The 25,906-nt window shown below is 34.1% G+C and overlaps 1 protein-coding gene across 2 annotated transcripts; it reads right to left on the bottom strand.

Moving 5' to 3' along the window:
* LOC112741366 (uncharacterized) lies at positions 1-6,005 on the bottom strand. 2 transcript variants are annotated; one of them, XM_025790330.3, is made up of 13 exons: positions 5,802-6,005; positions 5,643-5,726; positions 5,436-5,525; positions 4,621-4,698; positions 4,404-4,478; positions 3,901-3,953; positions 3,204-3,354; positions 2,597-2,707; positions 2,287-2,413; positions 2,099-2,193; positions 964-1,102; positions 737-789; positions 1-289 (listed from the first exon to the last, which is right to left on the bottom strand). In XM_025790330.3, exons 1-13 carry the CDS (start codon positions 5,889-5,891, stop codon positions 206-208), a joined length of 1,230 nt encoding a protein of 409 aa, XP_025646115.1. In that variant the 5' UTR covers positions 5,892-6,005; the 3' UTR covers positions 1-205. The 2 variants fall into 2 exon arrangements, with proteins under 2 accessions (XP_025646115.1, XP_025646110.1); XM_025790325.3 differs by having other exon boundaries at positions 2,099-2,196; positions 5,802-5,997.
* Positions 6,006-25,906: the final 19,901 nt, after the last annotated feature.

Here is a 25,906-nt window from a genome sequence, read left to right as displayed (position 1 = left end):
TTTCCACTCAATCTGCTAAAAATTAAAGATCTTGATTCTTGCAGGCAACATTGGCTTAAGCCAAGGCTAATTATTCAATGTCAATTATCTTAATATACAATTCAATATTTCAATTATCCCTTTTTGGGCTGCTAATATACAATTCAATTGAATAACACATTGATGAAATCTCTTATTGTGGAAAAAAGCATAACTGGATCAAAATCTACTGCATGAAGGAAGCTATGCGTGGGTCAGCACGATATGGAAGACCACTGCGAGCTCCTAAATCTCGACACTTGGCAGCTGCCTGAAATCGCCATTAGAATGCAATAAGCCTCTTATAACTAACCAAACCCTAACTAGGTTCAACAAATTCAATGTTTTTCAAGTTACTTAAGGTCACACATATCATTCAAAAAGGCTACATGACTTGTGATGTTTTAATCTTAATCTTAACGATTCATATAAGATCTAATAGACAATATTCAGTTTATCCATTTTAATGACTAAGCATGCACTTAATATGCTCCCTATTATATGTGCATATCACCCGAGAAGAGTGATTAATTATCAGAGGAGCGAATCTTGGCTATTAAACTATATATATGATCAAGAATAAAAGTTATTTGAAAGTCAAATATTCACTTTAATTCTTTAACAACTAACTTGTATTTTAATCTTGATCATGTATACACACATGCGCGTACACAGTACTCACACATGACTGCTACTCGAGTACAAGACTACAACATACCACATTAGCAGCAAAGGAAAGCATTGTCTCTGGCGAAAAGTTGGCACAGATAGCTGAAAGCAAATCAAGAACAGAATGGATCTCATCCATAAATTCATTCACAGGAAAAACCAAACACAATGACCATGAAGTTTAAACACACGACGAGTGAAAGGGTTCGTCAAGTCGCATGTTGACATCATGATCTTTCAAAGGCATAAGTAAAGGGAATAAAGGTGGTACAATACCATATATCACAGCTCCAATAAATGCATCCCCGGCACCAGTGGTGTCAATAAGCTCCAAAGGAGGAATGCTCTCGGCTGTTCCCACATATATCCTCCCATTGACTGTTCCTATCCCTTCTGCCTTCAGTGTTGCCACTGACTTCATGAATTGCAAAAGGAAAGAGACCAAAAACCCAAATAACCATGTCAAGTTTTGAAGTTGCACTGTCAGCTTTAAAACTTCAAAGATCCAAGCATTCATTGATGTCATTGTGAATACTTTATAAATGCAGAGCTATTATATGAGGTTCACATTTTTTTTTTCTTTTTCCTGTTTCCTCTAGAATGCATCCAAGCTAATAATACTGCTATATAATCTATACAGTGTATCAGGTTCCCCCGCCCAAAAAGATATGGTTTTCATTTGAAAAGTAAATAATGAGTTACAGTTACAGAGGTTATTATCATAACAGTTAGCAAATGAAGGCCTGTTGGTTCAAGAGGGTGAGACAATGTCAACAGCACGAATGTCTGAAGAATGAAGAATAGAGGCCATTGCTTGGCTCAAGCATGCTATACAGCATTTTCTGAGCTGATAAATTTAAAACTGGAGGTCACTTTAAAAGGTACAGAAAAAGACCTAAGGAAACAACAGGAGAAGCCCTTAGAAAGGACATTATAGTGAGGTAAGGCTTATTATTTAATTAGTAGTGTTCTAAATTGCAAACTGCAATATTGAGCTAGCAGTCACCACCAACCACATCACAAATTCAGTCTGACATGCAATCAGAAAAAATAACCACAATGAAATTGTGACGCAGCAATGGAAACAATAATCATTACTAGAGACGGGCCCATTGTGGCTCCGATGCAGTTGCATCGATCCTATAATAAGCCATGACCACAAAAGCAAAAGCGAAAAAGAATCTCTATTTAGCAATCTTAACTGTATCTATTTCATATAAGTAGTGGGTAACTCGAGTTTTGGTTGTTACAAGTCATTGAAATGTCATTTTGTTTTTATATTTGATATGAAAACACAATTTTCATACCACAATAGCTGCAAGTCTGCAATGCACTTCGTGACATCTGCAAGACCCACAATTGCAACAACCACAACAAAGGTTCAAAACGTTATAGGTTTCAATGGCATTACCGATGATATACAGGTTGGGTGTAATACACTCTCATTCGTTGTCGTCTTCAGTGACTCCACTAAGCTGTCTATATCCACTTCCTCTGTGGAAGAGGCTACTACCAGAGAAGGTATGATACATGTAAACCTGATTACACTAAAAGAAAACACAGCATAGAAAGAGTATAAATGCTAACATCTCTATGTACCATCAAGATTTCTCTCGAGCATTATGCAACCATCTTTTCCCAAGGTCACAATCACAAATCTGATGTTGAGCAATCTTAAGAGAATAGAAACAAGTGCTTGTGGAAAAGTTGATGCTCCTGTCCATGCCTATCAGCAGAGAGAGGTACATTAATTAATATATGGATTTAATAATGATGCTTAGAAGAATTTTAGCACCACAATATTTGTTTGATTGATTTATTGAACAAGTATTTAAACAAATGAGGTTAATGAGAAAATTCTAGCATACACATCTTACAATAATGGTTTCAGAGAAAACAATGCACTTACTAGTGGAAACTTTGCTGAGCATACAACATAATTAGCAAATTTCAGGAGATCATCCAACCCTTCCCTTGGCCTTTCTGCATCAACTAAGATGGGTATATTCTTCCTAACTGCCTGCACTGGAAAAATAATTTTTTTTTAACTTTCTGTTGAAGCTTTTTCTCTTATCCCCATCCTTAATTTCTAGTAGCAGAACAATAATAGAAAAGGATCGTGTAAAAGGCACTAAGTTGAACTTGCAATTCTAGTAAAAAGTATGCATTTGGGATCTACAATGACTAAAGGAAGGTTGACAAATATTAGCATGAGCAACATAGAAAACAATAGGAAGAAAACAAAATAAAAATATAGTTTTGAGTTTACCGATTGATGACCTTGCAAACTAAAATTCCTTAAATATTATCATTTTGCAACATTTCTGCGTTATATAATTTAGTGTTATCAGAGGTAAAATCTAATGACAGTGATGTTATGAGTTGATAATCTTTTAATATTGGATCATTAACTGTGATAGGAGTTAGCTATACACTAATTACCACAGCAAAAATTTTAAACAAATAGGTCCTTAGAGTTTATATTAGAACTGCAAGAGAATTATATAGATTATAACCTCTTGGGCAACAACAAGAGCAGTTTCATATAACCTCCCATCAAAGTAAGCAATGCTTGCTCCATTCAATGCAGTTAACAGACTTGATTCAGAAAGATCCTGTGGTATCATTGGAGGATATCCTGGGGTATGTATGCAAGTACGGGTCTTCCTGAAAAAATGTACAGATAGAATGAATGAAAATGAAGGAAGAATTAATTTTTTTAGCAGTGTCACTGGCAGCAAATGCTTGAACGCCTCATGATTGCTATGAAGAATAAGACAACATAAATATTGTCTGCTAGTCGAAACAAGTCCCAGGTAATGTACTGCCTAAGGATGATAAACAATAAACATGAGAAAATGGAAACAAAGACAAGCAAGAGACAGAAAATAGAAAAGTAAGTGCAAAGCTTGCATCAATCCATTTTGTTTTTCTTTATCAAGAAGCAAAAAAGTAAAGATAATATGTATAATGTTCTATGTCAAAAAGAAAAGATAATCCATTTTGTTTTTCTTTATCAAGAAGCAAAAAAAAAAAAAAAGATAATCTGTATAATGTTCTATGTCAAAACCATGCAGATCCTGCCCAGAATGTCAATTAGATTCACCTATGTAATGCCTTTTGTCCCACCCTCTTTTGTACCATGAAAACACACAGCAGAAAAGAAGTCAAGATTGGGTAATCATATGTAACAAAGAAATCAAAGATTATTACGTTTCGTTGTCCACAATAATATATGTAAATGGTGAAGTTCCCTCCTCAGACACCTGCAGATAACAAGGGAACTCAATCACATACATAATAGAAGTGCTCAGAAAACAACTGGAGCAATTTGAACTCCTAAATATCAATTCACCATTCTCACTTACTGCTTTAAATAACAAGTTCCAAATTACCTTGAAGGGGATGAACATTTTATTCAAATAAACCTTCGTCAGTTATATTTCTATTTGTTCATTCACATTTAAGTGAGGACAACTTGGGAAACTATAAGTAGTCCGGGGGAGCGAGAACAGATGGAAAACCAAGAGCGCCAATATCATTGCAAATATACATCGATAACTAGGTAAACAGTAATGATGGAGATAATGACCATAAAATCTCATCAAGGAATTATAAAATCTAAAGTTTTAACATCAAACTCAAGACTTATGGATGCTAAGAGGTTATCATGCTCTTATGATATTACAAACAGAAGAGTATTAAAGATAAATTACCACAATAAAGGATGCATCTACACCATCAGCGTGTAACTCATCTAGTATGCTCCTGCCTTGACTATCATCTGCTACCTAAGGATGCCAAACAGGTATGCAACATATGCACGAACGCAATGGCATCAACATTGGGTTTAATGTCAAAAGATTTTAAACGATAAACATGCAGAGATTCTTTTTTATTTTCTGACTAAAATAAAAGGTAAAAATAAACTACTTTGGAGATGATCCTTGGCTTGAGGCCCAATCTAGCAACACAAGTTAAAGCATTGCCTGCATTTCCACCTCCTTGAACCTGAGTGAACAACACATATAGTTGTGAGTAAGTCCAAAATTTCTTCATTTCTAACAGCCTAGAGAGCTTAAAATTACTGAGAAAAATGAGTGCATCACATCCAATTCATGAGCATCAATTAATTAACAGAAGACTAATAACATACAATGGAGCACCAAAAATTAACAATAACAAAGTCAATTTTAGATTCGCCATTTTCAATAAGGCAATCTATGCATTCCATAATTTGGGGGACTTCAGTTACATTACTGGCAAAATCTAGATGTTCAAAACCGTGTTAACCACTTGAAAATTTTTCTTTCTTCTTCCTAATGAATGTGACAACCAACAATGGAGACAAAACCCTTTCACCAAATTTACAAATCAAGATGGCATTTAATTTTAATAAACTGTATCACAAATATCCAATTGTATACTGTCATATACTATATATATTTAGTGGGGATATAGGAGATGTTTAGTGCACAATTTTCTTTCCTAAAATATCATTCATCCAATATAATCCATAAAAAAAAATATTTTGTTATTTCTAAGATTTAAATCAAAGACCTCTAGGTAAAGTATATAAAACACTTACCATATTGACTAATATCATATTTGTTGTTATTACACATATAAAAAGGTAAATTAATAGGTACGTTAATACACTAATATATCAACAATAGTAATTAACTTTTACACCGCTAAATTTAACACTAAACACTAATATTCAAGAGTCAAGACTATAGAAGAAGAACCTTCAAGTTGATGCTTCTGATTTTGTCATCAGGGTTAGGGTAAGAAGCAACGGTAGCCAAGAAATCCACCGACGCCGCTCCACACCCAACCTGCATTATTGCATTCAAGAAACTGAGAAAATCAAAACCTTCAATTTCAGTGCCAATAATAATAATAATAATAGTTCCAACTTAATCGAAATTCGAAGAGAGAAAGAGAAGACGCACAACGACGTCGTTTGGGGGGTGGGAATTATGAGAGGAGCACATTGTCGCTCTGGAATATCTGCAAGGGCGTCTCTTCCTCCGTGACTGAAAGTCAATAAGTAAATAATAAAAAATAAATAAACAAAAGAAAGGTGTGAAGGAAGAGAGTGAAAGGCGTACATTAAAGAAAGTGAGAGTGAGAGGTGAATGGGGTTGAGAATAAGAAGAGGAAGAAGGAGGAAGAGGAAGAAGAAGGAGAGAGTTGGACATGGCGATGGAAGAAGTGAAGCGAGTAGCGCCAGAAAGAGTATGAGCTTGAATGACATTTGGCCACAACACAGTGTTTGTAAGATCAACTTTTGGCCATTTTAGGACACGTGGCGTTTCCTTAATCAGTTTTGAATTTTGATAACTACAATAAATTGAACACAAGCTATCTACCGAATCCTTAGAGAGAAAAGAATTTAAAAAATTTATAAATTTCACAAAAATAACGAAAGGTGAAATGGTTAAAAGTTAAATTAGTTTTTGAAAGATAATACATTTTTTAAGTTCGGTTTTGAAAAATTTTGTCAACTAAATTGATTCTTCAAAAAATATGAATTAATCATATTCTTTTTTCAGTTACTCTATTCATAATTTTTGTCAATAATTAATTATGTGAAATGTTAACTAATAGTATATATGACCATAACATGTTCAATTAGACGTAGACTAAATATATTTAGGAAAATCTATTAATTTAGTCATTAGGTCATATTAGGAATAGGATTCTTATAATTGAAAAAAATGACTAAATTAATAAATTTTTATAAACATATTTGGTCAATATCCAATTAGACATATAAGGTATTATTATATATGTTATCAACTAACGTTTTACAATATCAATTTTTGAAAAAAATTGTTGATAGAGTGACCGGAGGACAAATATGATTAATTCGCAATATTTGAATGACCAATTTGATTAAAAAAATCTTTCAAAGACAAATTTAAAGAATGTCTTATCTTTCAAGAACTAATTTGACTATTATCCCTCAAACTAATTAAGCCATAGCCCATAGGCTCATTTTTTTCATATAGAAATATTATTAGTGTTTTTAATGAAAATGGGGTAATTTAGTGTATTTGTAGAGATCAGTGGACGTGTTAGTTAGGCAGTTGTAACACGTGGCGTGTTAGTTGGGCAGTTGTAACACGTGGCGTGTTAGTTGGGCAGTTGTAACACGTGGAGGGCATGTTGACTTAGCACGTGAGGGACGTGTTATCAACACATTCTGATTTGTTGGTGATGCAACACGTAGTCTGCATGTTGAGTGCTCTCTCTATATAAGTCAAAGTTCAGTACCATTTTATTGCAAAAAGGAGAGTTGTTTGAGGGTATTTTTGGTCAGATGGAGGGTACTGCAAATTTGATGGTGTATCACAATGGTGAGATTATACGAAATACTCATGAGGGAGTGAGCTTTGCGTATGAGAATCCATTTTTGTTTGTTGTTTCATGCACCATGATGTTCATGGAGCTTTAGAACGGTATTTGTTAAAGCATGGGGAACAATATGTTGAGGAGAGTGAGCAGTATTCTGTACCAAAATTCCATTATAGTATTTAGTGGTCTAATACAGTTTAATATTATGCCGATCATTGATGAAACAAGTATGTAGAATATGTTCCATATTCACCGGTAGACTCAGGTGTAATAACCAAAGATTAAATTGTATGTTGAGTTTGAAAAGTAGAGGAAGATGGGATTTAAAATGATTCAGATATAGAGGACGATAGAGTTGAAGAGTACGAAAGAATGAACAGTGATAGCGAATAAGACTTCGAAATTACTTATGAAGCCAGCGACGAAGATGAGGATGGCGATGTAGGAGGTAAGGCAGCAGTAGAAAATGTAGTGGTTCCTCCTGCAGTTAGTTGTAATACCCTACCACACAGAGCCTTACACTTAAGTCGTAAAGTAGAGGTGGTGAGGTATTATGACCTCTAAAAGTAAAATACGTACATAAATATAGTAGAAAGAATTCATATCTAGGAGTTTTGAAGAATAAGCTAAACAAAAGCGAAAATAGAAAATCGTGTCACACTCGCAGGGTTATTCATAAAACGGATAGGTGAGATAAAAAGAAGGCTAAAAACATAATATACAGATCAGAGTTCCAAAAATACAGATATCAAGCTCTAGACTCGACCTACGAAGCTAAAGTCGGCTAGAGTATATAATGATATATATATATATACATATATATATATATATATGTATATATATATATATATATGTACAACCCAAAATATAACTCAAACTACAGAATAAACACCTGTTTCTCCAAGTCAACCTCTAGGAGGGACAAACATAAAATATATACACAGGAGAATCTATATACATATATACATAGCATAAATACAAAATACAACATCCCAAAATAACCAAACTTCGCTTGTACAGGAAACTCCAAACGCTCAGTGAGGTGCCTCAAGACTTGCATCTGAAAAAAAAACAGAATATATATAGAAGGAGAATTGGGGGTTCTCAGTATGGTAAAGATGCCCACATAGTTAATATAAAAGGTTCCGGGAAAGCCAGAGGCATTCCTAGAACTCTGACACTTAGATTTCAGTTAAAGACCCAAATAAACCAAAAATTAGGTAAGCTATCTAAGGTATTCAAATTCTAAATCCAACTTTAACTTAACACTTCACTTTCTGTCTCCTTCAACCCTCCGAATCACCGGTGGAACAACCCCCTCACACCTCTGCCAAGAGGGATTTCTCAGAAAATATACACATACAATTTAAGCAAGGAAAATATAGACAGAGATGCAATTATAGCAAATAGAACAAGTAGCAGATAATCATAATTAAGCAATTAAGCAAACCAAAATAATGCACACCCAAGCAAAACATAGAAAGGCACATGATGTATGCCTGTCCTATGGCTGATTAGCTCATCTGTCGGTTATATATTCAATCTAACATGTTCTGGTAGTTAACCATTGGACAGTCCCTCTGTGCGCGCATCTCCAAGATCAATAATATTCCATGGAGTCAAACTCCAAGCTCAAATATAATATTCAAAATCCATCAAATACACAAGCCACATAATAATCTATTTCCTTTTAAAATAACACTTCAAATCAAAACTCCAATTCTTATAGAAATTTCGGTAGTATCTCTTCTAAAACTCGAATTTCTGCAACCCTTCAAGGGTCCCAACAACCAAACCAAACACCTCTTAGTAATTCAAATAATTTTCAGTAACAAATTATTTCAAAATCAAACAAATACCAATATTAAATCTTTTCCCAAAACCAACCAACTCCAACAGCAAATCATTAACAACAATTAAACCACACATCTTATAGCATATACACAATCCATCAATAATTCATTCAGTTCATTCCTATCTTAAGGTCTTCTAGCCTAAGTTTTCACGTGACATTAAACATTAACTACAAGAAATCAAAACCATACCGTGCCCAATTCCTTTCTAAGTTTGGAACACCTTAAAAACTCTCCTTCCATAAGCTCCAAGCTTCCAAATGTCAATTCCTCAAGCCTAATTAGCCGGATTTCGTTCCAAACCTCCCAATTGAACTCCAAATCAACCAGAACAAAATCTATTTTGCAAATATCTATAATCATCATAGGGTTCACTAATTCAATATTTCACAAGGGTTCAACAGTTTCTTACCTTACCCACGAAGCAATTGGACAAAATTCAGTGATTATCCGCTGCTACAGTTTACCTAATCTATCAAAATCATTCAATTTCTTAATACCCAAACCCTAAAATTACGAAATTGAGGAGAGGGAGAATTGGAAGAGAAATGATAATTCTAACCACTTTTTTCAGATAAAATTGAAGAAAATTCCGAGACAAACACGTGACCGCTGACAGCTCGTCAATCGGAGCTCCAGATTGAAAGTTACGGACGATTGAATTTTTGGAGACGTTAGGTTTATGTTTTAACGTAACATCTCCCTTCTTCTCATACCAGCAGGAATGAAGAAAAGAGAAGGTTCATTCTGGGTGTTTTATCGGTTGGGCTTTGGCCCGGTTTGGGTTTGGTCCAACTGGTTCGGTTCGTTGGTCCAGTTTTGGGCCAAAATCTTTAAAACTAGTGTCAAAATTCGTATTTTTAATATTTCTACTCATCTAGATTATAAAAATTAATTTTCCTAATTTTTTTGAAGAATAATTAATTTATTGTCTAATTATTTATTAATTTCGCGGGATTTACATAGTCAACCGATGGATGTTTCACCTTTTATGCGAAAATTAGATCTTGACGCCATGCATGCATCGAAATTCTACCAAATATGCAAACATAAGTATATGATGAGTGAATAATACGTTTTTCTTAATTTATATTTTGGATGGATTAATGAGTGACAATTTCTGTTTTTATGTAGGTGTTGTTGATCTTGAGGATGGAGAGTTCAGGATTGGAATGGAATATTGTTCTAGAAAGTCGGTCGTCGCAGCAATTAGAAGTTACACCATCTCTAGAGAAGTCGACTACAATGTCTATGAGTTCAAACTACAGACGTTCTATGCAAAATGTAAGACATATAGGCATGGGTGCAACTGGTGTATCCGAGCCAGCTTGATATGAAAAAAAGTTGTTGGGACATACGGAGATACAACGGTAGGCACACGAGCAGCATGGAAACTATTTTACAGAATCATTCGAAGTTGGACTCAAATATAGTTGCTGAGGTTATAAAGTCGTTGGTTGAGACCGACCCGTCCATCAAGGTGAAAGCTATAATTGCGAAAGTCCAGTCATAATTCAACTACACCATCAGTTACCGAAAGGCTTAGCTGGCAAAACAGAAGTTCATAGCCAAAGTTTTTGGTGGTTGAAAAGATTCTTACCAAGTTTTATTATGGTGATTCTCGGTCATGGTTCAGAAGATGCTTGGCTCAATCGTCCAAATAGAAACACAATCCCTGTAAACGGGAGTGAGGAGGCAGACAATGTCAGGATACTTCACCGCATATTTTGGAGTTTCAATCCATGCATTATGGCACTTAAGCAATGCAAGCCTCTAGTTCAGGTTGACGGCACACACCTTTACGAAAAACACAAATGTGCACTTTTGGTTGCTATTGCAAAAGATGGGAACCAGAACATTGTGCCTATCGCTTTTACCCTCGTGGAGGGGGAGACCACTGATGTGTGAAACTTTTTTCTAGAGATATGGCCTGCTTATCTGGGACCGACATTAGTCGCTAATCCTGCCTTGTGGAAAACGTCGAATGGTCGTCCCAAATTGACTCAAAACTTGAATGAAAAATGGATTCACTCGAAATGTGTGGTTCTCGGATATGCTGTTTCTATGGTAGACTTGGTCATAGTCGGAGTCGATGTCCTCAACATACTGGACCGAGTGGAGTTGGTGATGATGGTGGTTTGTAGATCTTTGTTGGTCGTTGTGTTTGTATGCTTAGGTTAATTTCATCAACTAATATTTTTGAGGTTCACCGTGTTTGTATTTTTAAGTTAATTTTATCAGTTAATTTCTGTATGGGTTGTTGTGTCTGTATTATTAAGTTATACGTTAACTTGTGTGAGATATTACAGTTGACAGTTTCTGAGATGATAATTTCAAATTTGATACTATAACCTTACCAAAGATTAACTAAAAATTACATTAACTTAATTCTGAAATCATAATTTAAATTTTAATAAGGTAAACTTACAAAAGATTAATAAATTACATTAACTTAATTCTGAATCCATAGTTTAAAATTCGCTAAATTAAACAAAAAAAAAGATTAATTAAAAATGAAACTGAATTACAAAATCCCTGCTTACTTCTTTCCAAGCATCAAATTAAGTTCCTTGTCCATCATGCCTTGACTAAACTGCGACGGAGTAAACTTATCAGGTAAATTTCTTTTCGTCCATAGGTTATATGGATGACCCCAAACTGGATCACCGAGATCTGAAACTAGAAAAATAAAAAAATATTTAGTTTGATTTGTGATACGAAATTCATCCTAATATTAAATGGTATATTATTATGATTAATATATGGGACCATAAAAATATGTAATACATTGTGTGATAAAAATCTCATATATTTAGAAGTGATATAAATATAGTTAAATATAAAAACTTTTAAACAGAGTATGGCTGATGAAATTTATTTTTCATATAAAAAGGGTAATGGTGTTTTTGTCCAATATTGACAATTGGAGTATTTTACAGATTTGTGGGTGAGCTCAACATCCGGGGACATGTTACACCGTTAGAGTGAACTAGAGTTTGTCGCAGACGTAGAGGCTCCAAGTCACCACGCGGGGGCGTGCTGCTCAGAGACTCCATGTAGCTTTCGCAGAGATTCTCGTACATTTTCAAAAGATTACAAAGTTCTTTGTAACACGGGGAGGGCGTGTTAGAGTTATGTCTGCATGCAGGAGATAGTTTCTTTCTTCGAGAAGAAGCAACCCAGGGTTAAGCTCTTTAAATTGAGCTCAATCCTCCCCCATGAAACTAAAATTTAGAGAATAGAGAGATTTGGACAGAAAAGTCTCTGAAGAAGAAGAAGAAGAAGAAGTCTTTGAAAGGTTAAGCCCTTTAAATTGAACTCAACCTTCCCTCACGAAACTAAAATTTGGACAAGAGAGGAATTTGGAAAGGAAAGTCTCCGAAGAAGAAGAGTTAGTAATATGTTGGAAAAAAAAGAGTGATTTCATTCATACATAAAAAAATATTATAAATTTGTATTAATTAAAGATGGTACCCAAAGAACATATTAGTAATTATTTGGATTATCCAACTTATGTAAGTTGATAAATTTTACTTTTTCTTATGTATTTAAAAAATTTTTAGTTTTAATTTGTGTTATTTTTTAGTGTTAGATGATGATGATATAACATTCTTATTTTAGTATTATTATTTTTACTTGTATTTAGTATTATTTATTAAATTTAATAAATAATATAAATATTAAACTATTTTTGGATAATATTTTTTTCTAGTATAATATTATTTTATTTTATATCTGTAATTAATAATAAAAAAATATAAATGTGAATATATAATTTTTTTGAATTTTTTGTTATAATGTGATTATTTTTTTAGATTTAATAAATAATTTAAATATTAATAAATAATTAAATATTATTATTAAACAAATTTCTAATCTTATATTTTAATAAATATTTATATTTTTTATTTTCGAAAATAAATATTTTATTTATTTTTAATATTTAAATAAATAAATGTTTTTTATTTATGATTAGTAATAAAAATATTAATAAATATTTTTATTTACAAAAATAAATAAATAATATAAATATTAGAAAAAAATAATTTTCTTCGGTTATTTGTTACAATAATTATTTGAGGATAATAATTATTATATTTTATTATCTGTTTATTAAAAATAAAAAATAATATAATTATTAATAAATAAATTCTTTAGTTAGGTATTTACATTAGTAAATAAATAGTATAATATTTTTTATTTTATTTTATATTGATGTAAGTTAGTATAATAAATAATTATTTGTTATAATCTTCATTCATTTACACTAATAAAAATATTTAAAGAATAATATGTTTTAATTGTACCAACTTAACAAGAATCTTATGGTTCGTAACCTTGATCCACCTGAGACGTGGAATTTGATGGGAGAAGACGCCTCACGAGCAACGAAATTCTATCACGTTTCGAGAATTAAGATGATCAGAGGATTTTACCTTTTACTAGGTTGGAGACTCACACCTTTGTATTACCGGTGGGTGAGGTTACTGTTACATTGGAAGACGTGGCTCATATATATGGCCTACTGATTGATGGAGAGATTGTGAGCGGCTGGACAGATAGCAGTCAAGAATTCTTGCATAGCCAGAACATCGTGATTTTCGGCTGCGAACCCACTGTAAGAAGTTCGTCCAAATCTTATATAAAGCTGGCATGGGTTTACTGTATCAGAGATGCAAAGACATTGGATACTTTGGACTCTATTCAGAGATACGTCAAATGCCAGATTTTCTATTTGCTGGATTTGACCCTATTCGCGGATAAGTCCACGGCATACGCCCACGCGAAGTATCTATTATTGCTCTACGATTTTCAGCGGATCCACACTTAAACTTGGGTAGCATGTCTCGTGCATCTTTATAGGGCACTGTGCCGTGCATCACATTATGATACTAAGGAGATGGATGACCTTCTTAATTTTTTGTTTGTTTGGGCTTGGGAGCGAGTGCCGTGTACTGCGCCTGTTCTGAGACAGTACCTTCCAGCAGCTGATGTAACAGTTGCTCGGAGGTAACAGTTCCTATTTTAGTTGTGTATTCTATTGACAATGCATATTTGATTAACGTCACATTTTTTTATTTTTTCAAAGTGTTGCAGATGGAGTCATTTTGCATGATCCACAGCGTGGTTATCGAATACTACACCGACATTTAGGCAGGAAATAGACTACATGGACGAGGTTAATGTTTTTGCTTTGTGTGTATTAATATCCAACATTAATATTAAGTTTCTAATTTTCTAATAATATGTTGAGGTGTGTGATGCTGTTGCTCCATTATTGTTGTTCAAATATGTCAAATGGCACCCTACGAACTGGGTGATGCGTCAGTTCGGGTATGCACAACCCGTCCCAGAGCTAGCAAAAGTCATTCTACCAGAAGAGCATTATATCACTCTTCGTGAAGTGCAACTTCATAAATGGAGAGTTTTACAGGCGGGATGGATAGATGAATTGGCCAACCGCCATAACACTCAGTTGCGGAATTTGCATCCCCTTCTTACTTGGAACTTTATACGTGGGTTTGTTTGGGAATCTGCTGAGATTGTTGGAGCAAGTTCCTCAGCGTCTCCCTCAGCCACTAGCACCATAGCCACCAGCACCTCAGGGACCACAGTATGTAGCATTTGAACCGTTTTCTTATTATCTCCCATAGTAACTAGACCACAATCAGCACAGCCACGGTGAGCCCAACCTTCGTAGCCATCACAGTCAGCACAGCTACTGATGAGCGGATAATTTATACGCTTTTTTGCATTGTTTTAGGTAGTTTTTAGTATGTTTTAGTTACTTTTTAGTATATTTTTATTAGTTTTTATGCAAAATTCACATTTCTGGACTTTACTATGATTTTGTGTATTTTTCTGTGATTTCAGGTATTTTCTGGCTGAAATTGAAGAACTTGAGCAAAAATTTGATTTAAAGGCTGAAAAAGGACTGCAGATGTTGTTAGATTCTGACCTCCCTGCACTTGAAGTGGATTTTATGGAGCTACAAAATTCCAATTGGCACGCTCTCAATTGCGTTGGAATATAGACATCTCGAGCTTTCCAGCAATGTATAATAGTCCATACTTTGCCCAAGATTTGATGGCCCAAACTGGCGTCCAAACGCCCACTAGAGACCTTTTTCTGGAGTAAAATGCCAGAACTGGCACCAAAGCTGGCGTTTAACTCCAAGGATGGCCTATGCACGTGAAAGCTTCAAGGCTCAACCCAAACACACACCAAGTGGGCCCTGGAAGTGGATTTCTGCGCTATCTACTCATTTTCTGTAAACCTAGTTTAGTAGTTTAGTATAAATAACATTTTTTACTATTGTATTAAAGGTCTTTGACCTTTTGGGAGTTCTTCGAACCCTTTTTGGAGGCTGGCCATTCGGCCATGCCTAGACCTTTTGTTCTTATATATTTTCAACGGTGGAGTTTCTACACCTCATAGATTAAGGTGAGGAGCTCTGCTGTTCCTCGAGTATTAATGCAAGTATTATTGTTTTTCTATTCAATTCACGCCTACTTCTCTTCCAAGATATACTCTTGTACTTAATTCAGTTAAGTCAGAATGAAGGGGTGACCCGTGACAATCACTCAATCTTCGTTACTCGCTTAGTCAAGATCCGCATGCCTGACAACCACAAAGCGGTCTACATGTTGTTCAACGTAGTCATTGGATGATAGCTGGAGTATATTCTCTTTGGTCTCTGACCCACGAATCTGAATCACCTCTCCTGATAACAGAGCATTCAAATTCGTGGCGTTAGAACCTTCGTGGTATAAGCTAGAACCAATTGGCAGCATTCTTGAGATCCGAAAAGTCTAAACCTTGTCTGTGGTATTCCGAGTAGGATCTGGGATGGGATGACTGTGACGAGCTTCAAACTCGTGGCTGTTGGACGCAGTGACAGTGTGCAAAAGAATAAATGTATTCTATTCCGACACGATCGAGAACCGACAACTGATTAGCTAAGCAGAAAATCGTAGAGGACATGTTTTTACTGAGAGGACGGATGGTAGCCATTGACAACGGTAATCTACCAACATACAGCTTGCCATGGAAGGGAGTACGCATGATTGGATGAGGACGGTAGGAAAGCAGAGGTTCAGAGGCAGTAAAGCATCTCCAAACGCTTATCTAAAATTCTCACCAAAGAACTACATAAGTGACTTTATTTTATTTTATGTTTTATTATTCTTTTAATTATCAACACATCATAACCATTTGAATCCTCCTGACTGAGATTTACAAGATGACCATAGCTTGCTTCAAGCCATCAATCTCCGTGGGATCGATCCTTACTCACGTAAGGTATTACTTGGATGACCTAGTGCACTTACTGGTTAGTTGTGCAGAGTTGTGAAAAATGTGAATCACGATTTTGCATACCAGCTACCACGGCCAATCTAGCTACCACGGTGAGCCTAGCCGTCACAGCCACCGCAGTAAGCACAGCTGTCACAGTTAGCACAGCCGACAGAGTCAGTCCAACTAGCAGATTCAGCCCACACATCACATTTAGCCTGGATAGCAATGGGTTGACTTTCCATCAATCCCATCGTAGATTTTCATTGATGGGGATGGGAATGATCATATACAGCAATGGGTTGACACTGGTGTGGGCTGTTTTCTATATTTAAGCACTATCCCTTTACAACTAGAGTCTGGTTGACGAGATCTGCTTCTGATTGCACTTCAGGGCAGGCGTCGTGGGATTCCCAACAGAGTGGTTTCATCGCTCTACATATGGTATTCGATACATAACATCTGAATTAAAAAAATCAAAAGTAAAAAAATACTTATTCTGAATCTAAATATAAAAAATTAGTATCAATTCATTATCAAACCATTAAAGCAAATAAAAAAAGAATATTAGCTATTCAAATTTTATTAATGCTAGAATTCCATTAACTTACCTTTTATCTAAAGAACCTTCATCAAAATTATTAGCTGATGCATGTCTAGCTGGTTTGTCAGTCATAAACTCATCCCCTATTAGCATTTTCTTGCAAATTTTTTTCTTACACCTTCTATTCCCCCAACGCATCCTCTCTTTGATACGCGACTGCGCTTACTATTTAAATAAATTTTAGGTTGGATAAATGCAAGAGATGAAAAAACTAACACAAATTTAATCTAATCAAGTAAAGATAGTACTCTCAAATGTATTCAGGATTTTAATTTGAAAATTTTTCCAAAACTTTTTGGTGCAGACTAAAGTAAAAGAGGAAGAGTAACACCCGTAGTTTCAAACATTTAACATCCATAAGGCTATACGGATAACATTCTATGTTATATATACATAACATCTGAGTTTAAAAGAAAAAAATCAAAAGTAACAAACACTTATTTTGAATATAAATATAAAAAATTAGTATCAATTTATTATCAAACCATTAAAGGCAAATAAAAAAAAGAATATTAGCCATTCGAACTTGTATCAATTCTAGCATGCCGTTAACTTGTCTTTTCTCTAAAGGATCTTCATCAAAATTGTCTACTGATGAATGTCCAGTAGGTGTGTCGGTCATAGACTCATCCATCATAGGTGTGCCCTTATTTGTCTTGTACTTGCACCTTTAATTCATTCCAACACATTCTTCTTTGGATGTATGACTCTGCTTTTCTGATGAAATAGTCTTCATCTCAATGAATTTCAAAAGACCTTGTAGTGGACAATATTTAATCTCACTTTTGTTGGAACATAAAAGAGGTGATCATGCAAACATATCTTTCACAATTATCACTCTTAAAAAAATTGTATATTTATTAGCCTTACCGAATGCGACGTATTTTTCTCTTCATCCATTGCTTTCAGATCTGCAAGCATGCAGTCTCTGGTCCACGGTTCTCTTCTATTGTATCTTTCAAAATTTCCTTTCTTATTAGCATAGAGATATATTATCTACAAGCTATAGCAGTAAGTATCATTAAATCATATTATAAACTAACATGCAATAATTCAAAAATTAGGGATCTACGACTCACCAGCAATGTGAACATACAACCATCCGTTGTCTTTTTTCTTGCGTGTTGAAACCTCTCAACCCCCGCAATGAACTCATTGTAAATGTACCTGACCCAATGAATCTGTATTGGGTTCAATATGTCAACCACAACCCATATATGTATGTCTGAAATGGTAGCATTTGACGAGGAAAAGAAAAAATACTTTGATATCAGCATGATGAAGTGTCTTTGAAAAAAATTCTATCATCATTGGTCTCCACGAAACAAATGATAACATTCTTTTTCAATTGGGCCTATGTCTTTTCCTTCAAGCTCTCAAAAATTCGGTGCTCTTCTAGCATTTCTAGTTTCTTGAAACTCTCCCCTACCAAACAAAAAAATAAGTCATCATGCAAATTTTTATTGGTTAATTTCATATAGAACATATATTGAAAGAGATTACTGTGATAAATTTTTCCTTTGTTTTCTTCTTTTTATATTTTCTTGAGATGTTTACTTACCATGGTTCGGTAGACCGAAACACCGCGCAACGAATTCAATCGTTATTGAAATTTTTCTGGTGCCGACAATCAATGATCTCTCATCTCGACTGTAGAACGATGCTAAAGCCACCATCATATCTTGGTTGACAGCCTAGTCAAGCACATATCTCAACCAGCCAAAGTACATGCTCTCCACCTCTCTCATTTTCTCACTGCCTGCTTCAGAACTTAAATGCTTCATCATTGCCGCCACGTAACATGGCGAAAACCTAAAGACCAAAGTTTTCTGCACAGACAATCATAATCAACACAACACACAGTGACAAATAAGGAGAAATTCAATATTAACATTTTGTATTAATACACAAAACCTTGAGTTAAGTTAGCTTATTAAGTTTATTAATTATGTAACAGGTATTGCAAATTAACATTTTCTTCATTCATCCCTAACCATTTAACATACCTTTTTTAGTCCACTATATTTTTTCAGCTGACCTCTTTTTGGAGTGATATGCTTAGATATATCTTTTCGGCTTACATAATTAGCATAACTAGCATAACATCTCTAATGAAAAATTTGTACCGTTTCTGTAACGAAAAATTAGCCCAAGCTTTCCAATCAACTTTTCTAAGTGATATCGGTTTGCGATACTCTGGTACACATTAGAACTTATGTTAAAAGCAATAATTAATTTGTTATTACTAAGAAAAACTATCTGGTCTTAACAATAATATTATGAATTTAGACTAATCAAGTAATCAAATTAAAAGAAAAATTTAAAATGTATCGACTAATCAAATGTTTCTTTGTAATAACATACATGACCTTCTAATCTGATACATATTTTCACCTTTCTTTCTTTTCACTAATGAAATTAAAATTAAGTGGCAATAAATTAAAATAACAATCTAAATTAAAATATTTGAGAAATCCAAATTGCATAGCCTGAGAGATGTTAAAATGCATTGCAACAAAGTTATTTATTACTTATTATGCATGCAACTTGTGAAAGCAAAGTATATAAAAATTATGCTAATGTAAGCAATTAACTATACTAAGAAACAGAGTATATAAAAATTAATAGAAGTAATTAACCTCAGGTGCATGCAAATAGAAAAACCCATTTATGGTAGGAATGGATAAGTCTAGAAAAAATTTAATTGTAAATAGTAAGTACTAAGTAAAGGGAAAAGGCAAGGTCCAACACGAAAATGAAAAGCACCAAATTAAAAACATAGCATCCCTGATTTAATTCAAACATAACAAGGTAGCAAAGTAATTTCTTTCACTCCTAATCACTTATTTACTAACTCGCATATATATGTACCAAAAATTCAACAATGACATCATTCGCTTCCTTCACCAAAACCTTATACCGCTCTCCCCTTTACTAATTTATCGCCAAACCACAATTTTTTTTTGAAAACCCCTCAATACTATATAAAAGTTAAAAAGTTCATCTTTTTCATCCAACCAAAATACGTGCAATAACTGACAAAGAAACACTTTTGTGCGAATTAGCACAGAACATGCAAGTAGATAGCATACCTCTATGAATAGAAGATAATGCTATGTAATGCTCCGATTCTAAAGTTTTGAGGATTCTTTTATCTGATTTTTTGGTTCTCTTTTCTTGTGGGTTTATGTTTAGAATATGTGTTATGCAGATTTTTAGAAAATCTTAGTTGGTTCAATATCTAATGATCTGAAAGTGTCACTTATTTCTCTTTTGAACAAGTACCAATTTTTGAACGTGCACCAAAGATTCAATTTTTTGAACAAATAACGAAGGAAACAACTTGGAATGTAAAGTAAAATTAAATTGCTTGAAGTTGAAGTTATAGGAAGCAAAGTAAATGACTTTGAATTAAAATAAAGCAATAAAATGCTTCCAAAAAAGTCGATGGACTTTGAATTCAAAAGACAATGGGCAAATGTTAAAAAGAAGAAAGAAAAGACTTGCGAAGAAAAAGTAAATTGCGGAAAAGGAAAGTTACAAGGAATTCTGAAAGAAATGTAAAGAGAGTGGATGAAATTCTACAGAAAAGAGACTCGAGGCATACTTAGAAAGTTGCTGGGATGTGAGTGTGCGTGAATGTTTTCTGAAAACGAATTCCAACTCCGTGACGCTACTGAACCTTCTTAATTTATAGAGCGGGCCAACCAATCCTATTTTGCCAAGTGTCACACCTTGAAGAATTCAAAACATAATTGTTCCAGTCAAGTGCAGATCTAAGTAACTGTTCCCTTCGCACAACTTGCTTTCTATATCAACACTTCTCCCTGTTAACTTCACTCTTCGACAAACTTGAATGAATCGAGACCTTTTATGTTAATCTTAATCTTCTCAACCCGATACTGTCTATTGATCCAATAGGTCGAAAACCTTCGACCAATAAATTGCCCCCTAGAATTAATATTTTCATCAAAATTTTCAAAAAAATGAAAATAATTAATCTTAAATAGATTTTATTCAATATCAATAATAAATAAAGAGAAAAAAAATCCGTTCCTATGCCCAATAACTGCATTAGTGAACACGATCCTATTAACTGTGGGCATTACGCACACCATTACTTAATTGCACTTCAATTTTCTAGGATTATAAATTTAATAAGGAACACTTTCTCTTTTCAAAAAATTCAAAATTTCCTTTGACTCCATTTATCTTAAAAAAGCTTCTTTTACATCTTCTACTCCATTTCCACTATTACAAGAAAGTTCAAGCTTTAATTCTTACTTCTCTGTTTTGTTTATTGGTACGTGCGTTCCTCTTCTTTTCCATTTTCATTATAATGAACCACTTCTATTCAATTTCTTACTCATGAAAAATCGAATAACAACATTTCTAAATCGCTAGGGTTTTTTTCAAAAATGCACGATTATTTCTTTTACATTCTATTAAGTTCAACATTGAATCTTCTTCCTTTCAAACTTATGCAAAAATGGATGCCTCTCCTTTTATAGTTTCATCCCCAGAAAAACTAAAGGAAAATACATTGAGAAACGTAAAGAAGAGAAGAAAACTACAAAATCCTTCAAGCATTCAAGTTTGAAAATTCTCTCCACTGATGCAGATACTATCATCGAAGATCAAGAGGATACAAAAAATGACAAGAAGACTGTATTCCCTTTTTCTATCGGGGGGAGGAACTTCACTGTTTCCTTAGCCCTCTAAACTCTCCCAAACAAGCAAAGAAAGATTTTCACTATTTTTCAAGTAGTAAAAATCAGGATTTGTTAATCAAACAAAATCTTTTTGTGGCCCCTTTGTCAATCATGCTCGACTATTTCAAAATAACCTTAAAATTTCTTTCAAAAATACAAATTTTCTAGCTTGGTTTAAAAGATTAGAATCTTCCAGGAAGAAAGATTGGCAGCTTCGAGGAATTTATGACCTCCTTAAACTTTCTCAATTTCAATCATCGACACACCAATGGATGATTGTGGCTCTTTATGCTTTTAGAGTAAGACCACCAATAATTTTCACTTACCATGTAGAATGGTTGGACCAACACTGTTCGACATATAAGATATCACAAGGTTATCAACAATTGGACCTACAGCTACCTTCGACTTGAAACCCGACAACAAATATCACATTTTCGAAAAGAACTTCTATGGAGAGTTCATGAGAGAAATATAGGGAAACATGACACACCAGTCACAGATGATGAGCATGTAACCTTCTTATATTACTGGCTAAATACTATAATTTTTGTTTAAATAGTGTTTCAATGTAGAAATTATACATTCCTCTTGCTAATCATTCATGAGAAGAAGAAATTCAATTTAGCCAAGTTCCTTTTAAGAAACTTGTATGATGAATTATACTAAATGGTTGATAGCTTTCATACCAAGTCTTTTGTTAGTGTTGGAGGACCAGTTTGGTTTTTTCAACTTTGTCTTAATGCAGTTTTTGAAAAACACATGAAGCACAAAGGAGGAATACCTCTCTTTGATATACCAGGTACTGAAGGCCTTCGATTAGTTACACTGTGACCATACTTCCTTCATTCTCATTCTATGACTGAACTTTTCTGGGAAGTTTTTTCAAAGCTATAATTGAGCAAACATTTTCAAAATGGAAACTTGAACTTTGCTCCATTTGTCGATCATAAATGTGGGCTACCTTGGTTTCGATGTCCACTAGTTCAGAAAGATAATGATAAAGAAGCACAACTTTTGAAGGATGAAATATGGTCCAATTTCCTTTCAATCTAGGTGATACCAACAGGTATTCTTCAGTACAAAAAGGATTAATTTCAAGCTACTCTCCATGCTCCTGATTATGTTGCAAGACAAATGGGCTTTTTCCAAACAATTCCTGCACCATTTCCAAGCAAAACTCCGCCTTTCTATCAGATCAACTTCAAGAGTAAGCAAAAAATCGACAAGTGCCTTGAACACAATGAGAGATGTTAAAATAATTACTTCTTTCTTTCTTTTGCTCGTAGTAATTACGTTACCAAGTCATTTGTTGGCTGGTGGGAAAACTACTATTCCCATTATGATTGAACATTAGAAGATATTTTTCAAGGACTTATCAAATCTCCTACATTTTTCCTTGACGTTTCAACCTTTAAAACTTTAAAAAGAAAAACCAAATCACCACAACACCAGAAAAAGAAGACATGTAAATCTTCACCATTAATAAAACCAACTGACATGATAACTCTTAAGACTTTCATTCCATCCTTCTTTCTTAGAATTATAATTTTACATATTTATATATCATTATTTTTTAATCATATCATTACATAGGGAACTTCTTCCGAAAATTCAAACAATTTGATTGCTTCCTCGTATACTTCGAGCTCAGATAGCACTATCATATATTTGATGCACTCTCCAAGCTCACCTGCTCAAGAAATTGAGGCATACCAATAACTTCTATTTTATTTCAATGAAATCATAATATTAAATATTCACTTTTGACACTTATCATTTACTTCTTTAGGTCAAAAAATCTATTAAATAACCAACTTCGAATTTGAACACCACACCATCCAAAAGTAAATCTTCTGTCAAAGAAAATAAAGAAAAATCACCATCCTCATCATCAAGTGGACATGTTTTGTCGCACTATCTGCAAAATGAAGAGGATGTAGATCAATCTGACAAGAAGAAAATGTTAGAGCTCAACCAGAGCAAAAACATCCTTCAAAAACTCAATCCATCTATCGAGAAGAGTCCATCAAAAAAACCAAGAAAAACATCAAACCTATTTCTCAAGCTAATCTTCAAGCTAATGAAACACCCGCTTACGTCGGTGAAGCCGAACCTACTGATAAAGCTAATCTCGACGCTGACACTCATCAAGAATGCAATAAACCTGTATCGAATCAAGCTCCTAGTGAGGCCGATTTAGAAGAACTCCTTCAGCTGTTTTCAACTTATCTCATAAAATTGGCATGGGATCTCAGGAATCATCTGTCAAAAGATTACTAGATCCTCAACTTCTAAAAGAGTTATCTCTTCATGCTCTTGAAGGTTTAAAGAAACTTGTCGAATTTTCAAAGCATACTGTCGATGAATGGCTGAATCAGGATGACTTGAACAATCTACTTTCTGACATCTTGAGCTCAACCCTTAAGTATCATGTAGCTATCATCTTCTTCGAGCAAGTGAAAAAGTTCGAGAAAATTATCAATAACTTGCTCATCTCTCACAGCAAGCTTGTTGACTACAAAAATGGTGTGACAGACATTGAAATAGAATCTGCTCAACTTCATGTTTCATATACATCTTCACAAAAAACTTATAAAAAATATGAAGCCAGCGTTACTCATGCAACTAGAACTCTCGAGCGACTAGTCCATCGGGAAGAATAGCTTGAAAAAGAACTTGCTCATGTTTGTGCAGATGTAGCTTTACTATGGATCCTTTCCTCAAAGCTAATAAGGGAACGAAAGATCTTAATCGAGAGCTGTGAGACGAAAAGTACTCAAGCTGAACTTAAAAGAAAATACGAGAAATTGCAGCTCAAAAAACATGAAGAAATTCTCGTTTTCAGCTCAATTGGTGAAAAAAGAGTCTATCTCAAGTTCGACCTGGAAGAACTTCTGGAACCCTATCTTTGAAGGATTGGGATGCCAAGTTCTTTTGTATTTCATTTTACTTACTTCATATAACTTCGATGTTCTGAAAATTTAGTTTTATTACTTTGCCTTTTATGTCAAATACTATTTTCCAAGTATCGATACCATTTCAAATACTTTCTAATAATCGATTTGACCTCGAGATCAGTACTTATATTTTTTATTTTATAGGCATTCCCCGAATACAAACTGATCCTTTGAAAAGGTCCCTCCTAATTAGGGGACCACTTTTCATAAACTCTTAATTTCTTATCTAATGGTAGAATAGCCTATAGGACTAATTCACCAATGCAAAACACTTTTCCTTTACCAATCGATTATTAAGACGAGCTATACTCTCTTTTTGACAAATAAGATTGTCGAGTGCTAAGACACGATCACTATATAAATCATTTAATTCATCAAACATTACATTCCAATAATCCTCGACTAGTATTCATCTTGCCTCATCACTCTCATCGTATTAAGATTGATTTCCAAAGATAGCATCATATCATGGTCATATACCAATTTATAAGGAGATGTCTTTGTCGATCTTCTTGGTAAATTTCGATAAGCCCATAAAACTTGGCTTAATGTTTCATGCCAAGTACGAGATTTCTGACCAATCTGCTTCTTAATTAAATTTATTAAAATTTTATTTACAGTCTCAACTTGGCTGCTTGCGCATAATACGAGGTCGAAATCACTATAGTTATATTTCTCGATGCTGGAAAATTTTTAATACGTTGGCTAGTAATCATGGTACCTTGATCAATACTTAAAGTTTGAAGAATTCCAAAATAATGGATTATATGTTCCTTGATAAAATCAATGATTTCATTTTGACTAACTTCTATCAAAGGAACAACCTCGATCCATTTTGTAAAATATTCAATCACTACCAGAATAAACTTATGATTTTTTTATGATGAACAATGAATCATTTGAATCAAATTCAAAGCACAACCTCTAAATGGCCAAGGTTTCATAATCGAATGTAATTCAAAAGCAAGTATTTGTTGTATTACACCATGTTTTTGGCATTCTTGACACACTTTTGTATATTCAATACAATTCTTAATTATTGTCGGCCAAAACACCCAATCACGTCGAAGTACTCGTTTCATTCTTTCTCCAGCCTGATGCACTCCACAAATGCTATTATGAACCTTTCCAAGAGCAATCATTGCTTTAGACTTACTCAAACATCTCATAAGAATCTCTTCGACACCTTTTCTATACAACTCATCTCCTACGATACAAAGTTCATTGTCTTTAGTCTTATTTTTTGATCAACTTGAATATTCAGATTCTCTAAATAGCTCGCAATTGGCTTTCTTCAATTATCATCGTCCCAATCCATGATGACAAAATGTTTACGTTTCTCGATAGGGACAAGAATTTGCTTTGCCTTTATCATTTTCTCTAACGTCTTAGAAAAAACTTTATACTTTGAAACAATTTGGGCCAACTCAT

Source organism: Arachis hypogaea, chromosome 2 (genome assembly GCF_003086295.3).
Source record: "Arachis hypogaea cultivar Tifrunner chromosome 2, arahy.Tifrunner.gnm2.J5K5, whole genome shotgun sequence".
In the NCBI taxonomy this organism is placed as follows: domain Eukaryota; kingdom Viridiplantae; phylum Streptophyta; class Magnoliopsida; order Fabales; family Fabaceae; genus Arachis; species Arachis hypogaea.
This window is presented reverse-complemented; position numbering and strand designations above follow the sequence as displayed.

Bases quoted from the DNA above. Each gene is read 5' to 3' on its own strand.
- LOC112741366 (XM_025790325.3), bottom strand. From the start codon at position 5,891: ATGTCCAACTCTCTCCTTCTTCTTCCTCTTCCTCCTTCTTCCTCTTCT. The intron at 4,699-5,435 runs GTTCTTCTTCTA...TTGTTCACTCAG, and splicing joins TCAGAAGCATCAACTTGAAG to GTTCAAGGAGGTGGAAATGC. The intron at 2,197-2,286 runs GTACATAGAGAT...CTTCTCTGGTAG, and splicing joins GCTCGAGAGAAATCTTGATG to TAGCCTCTTCCACAGAGGAA.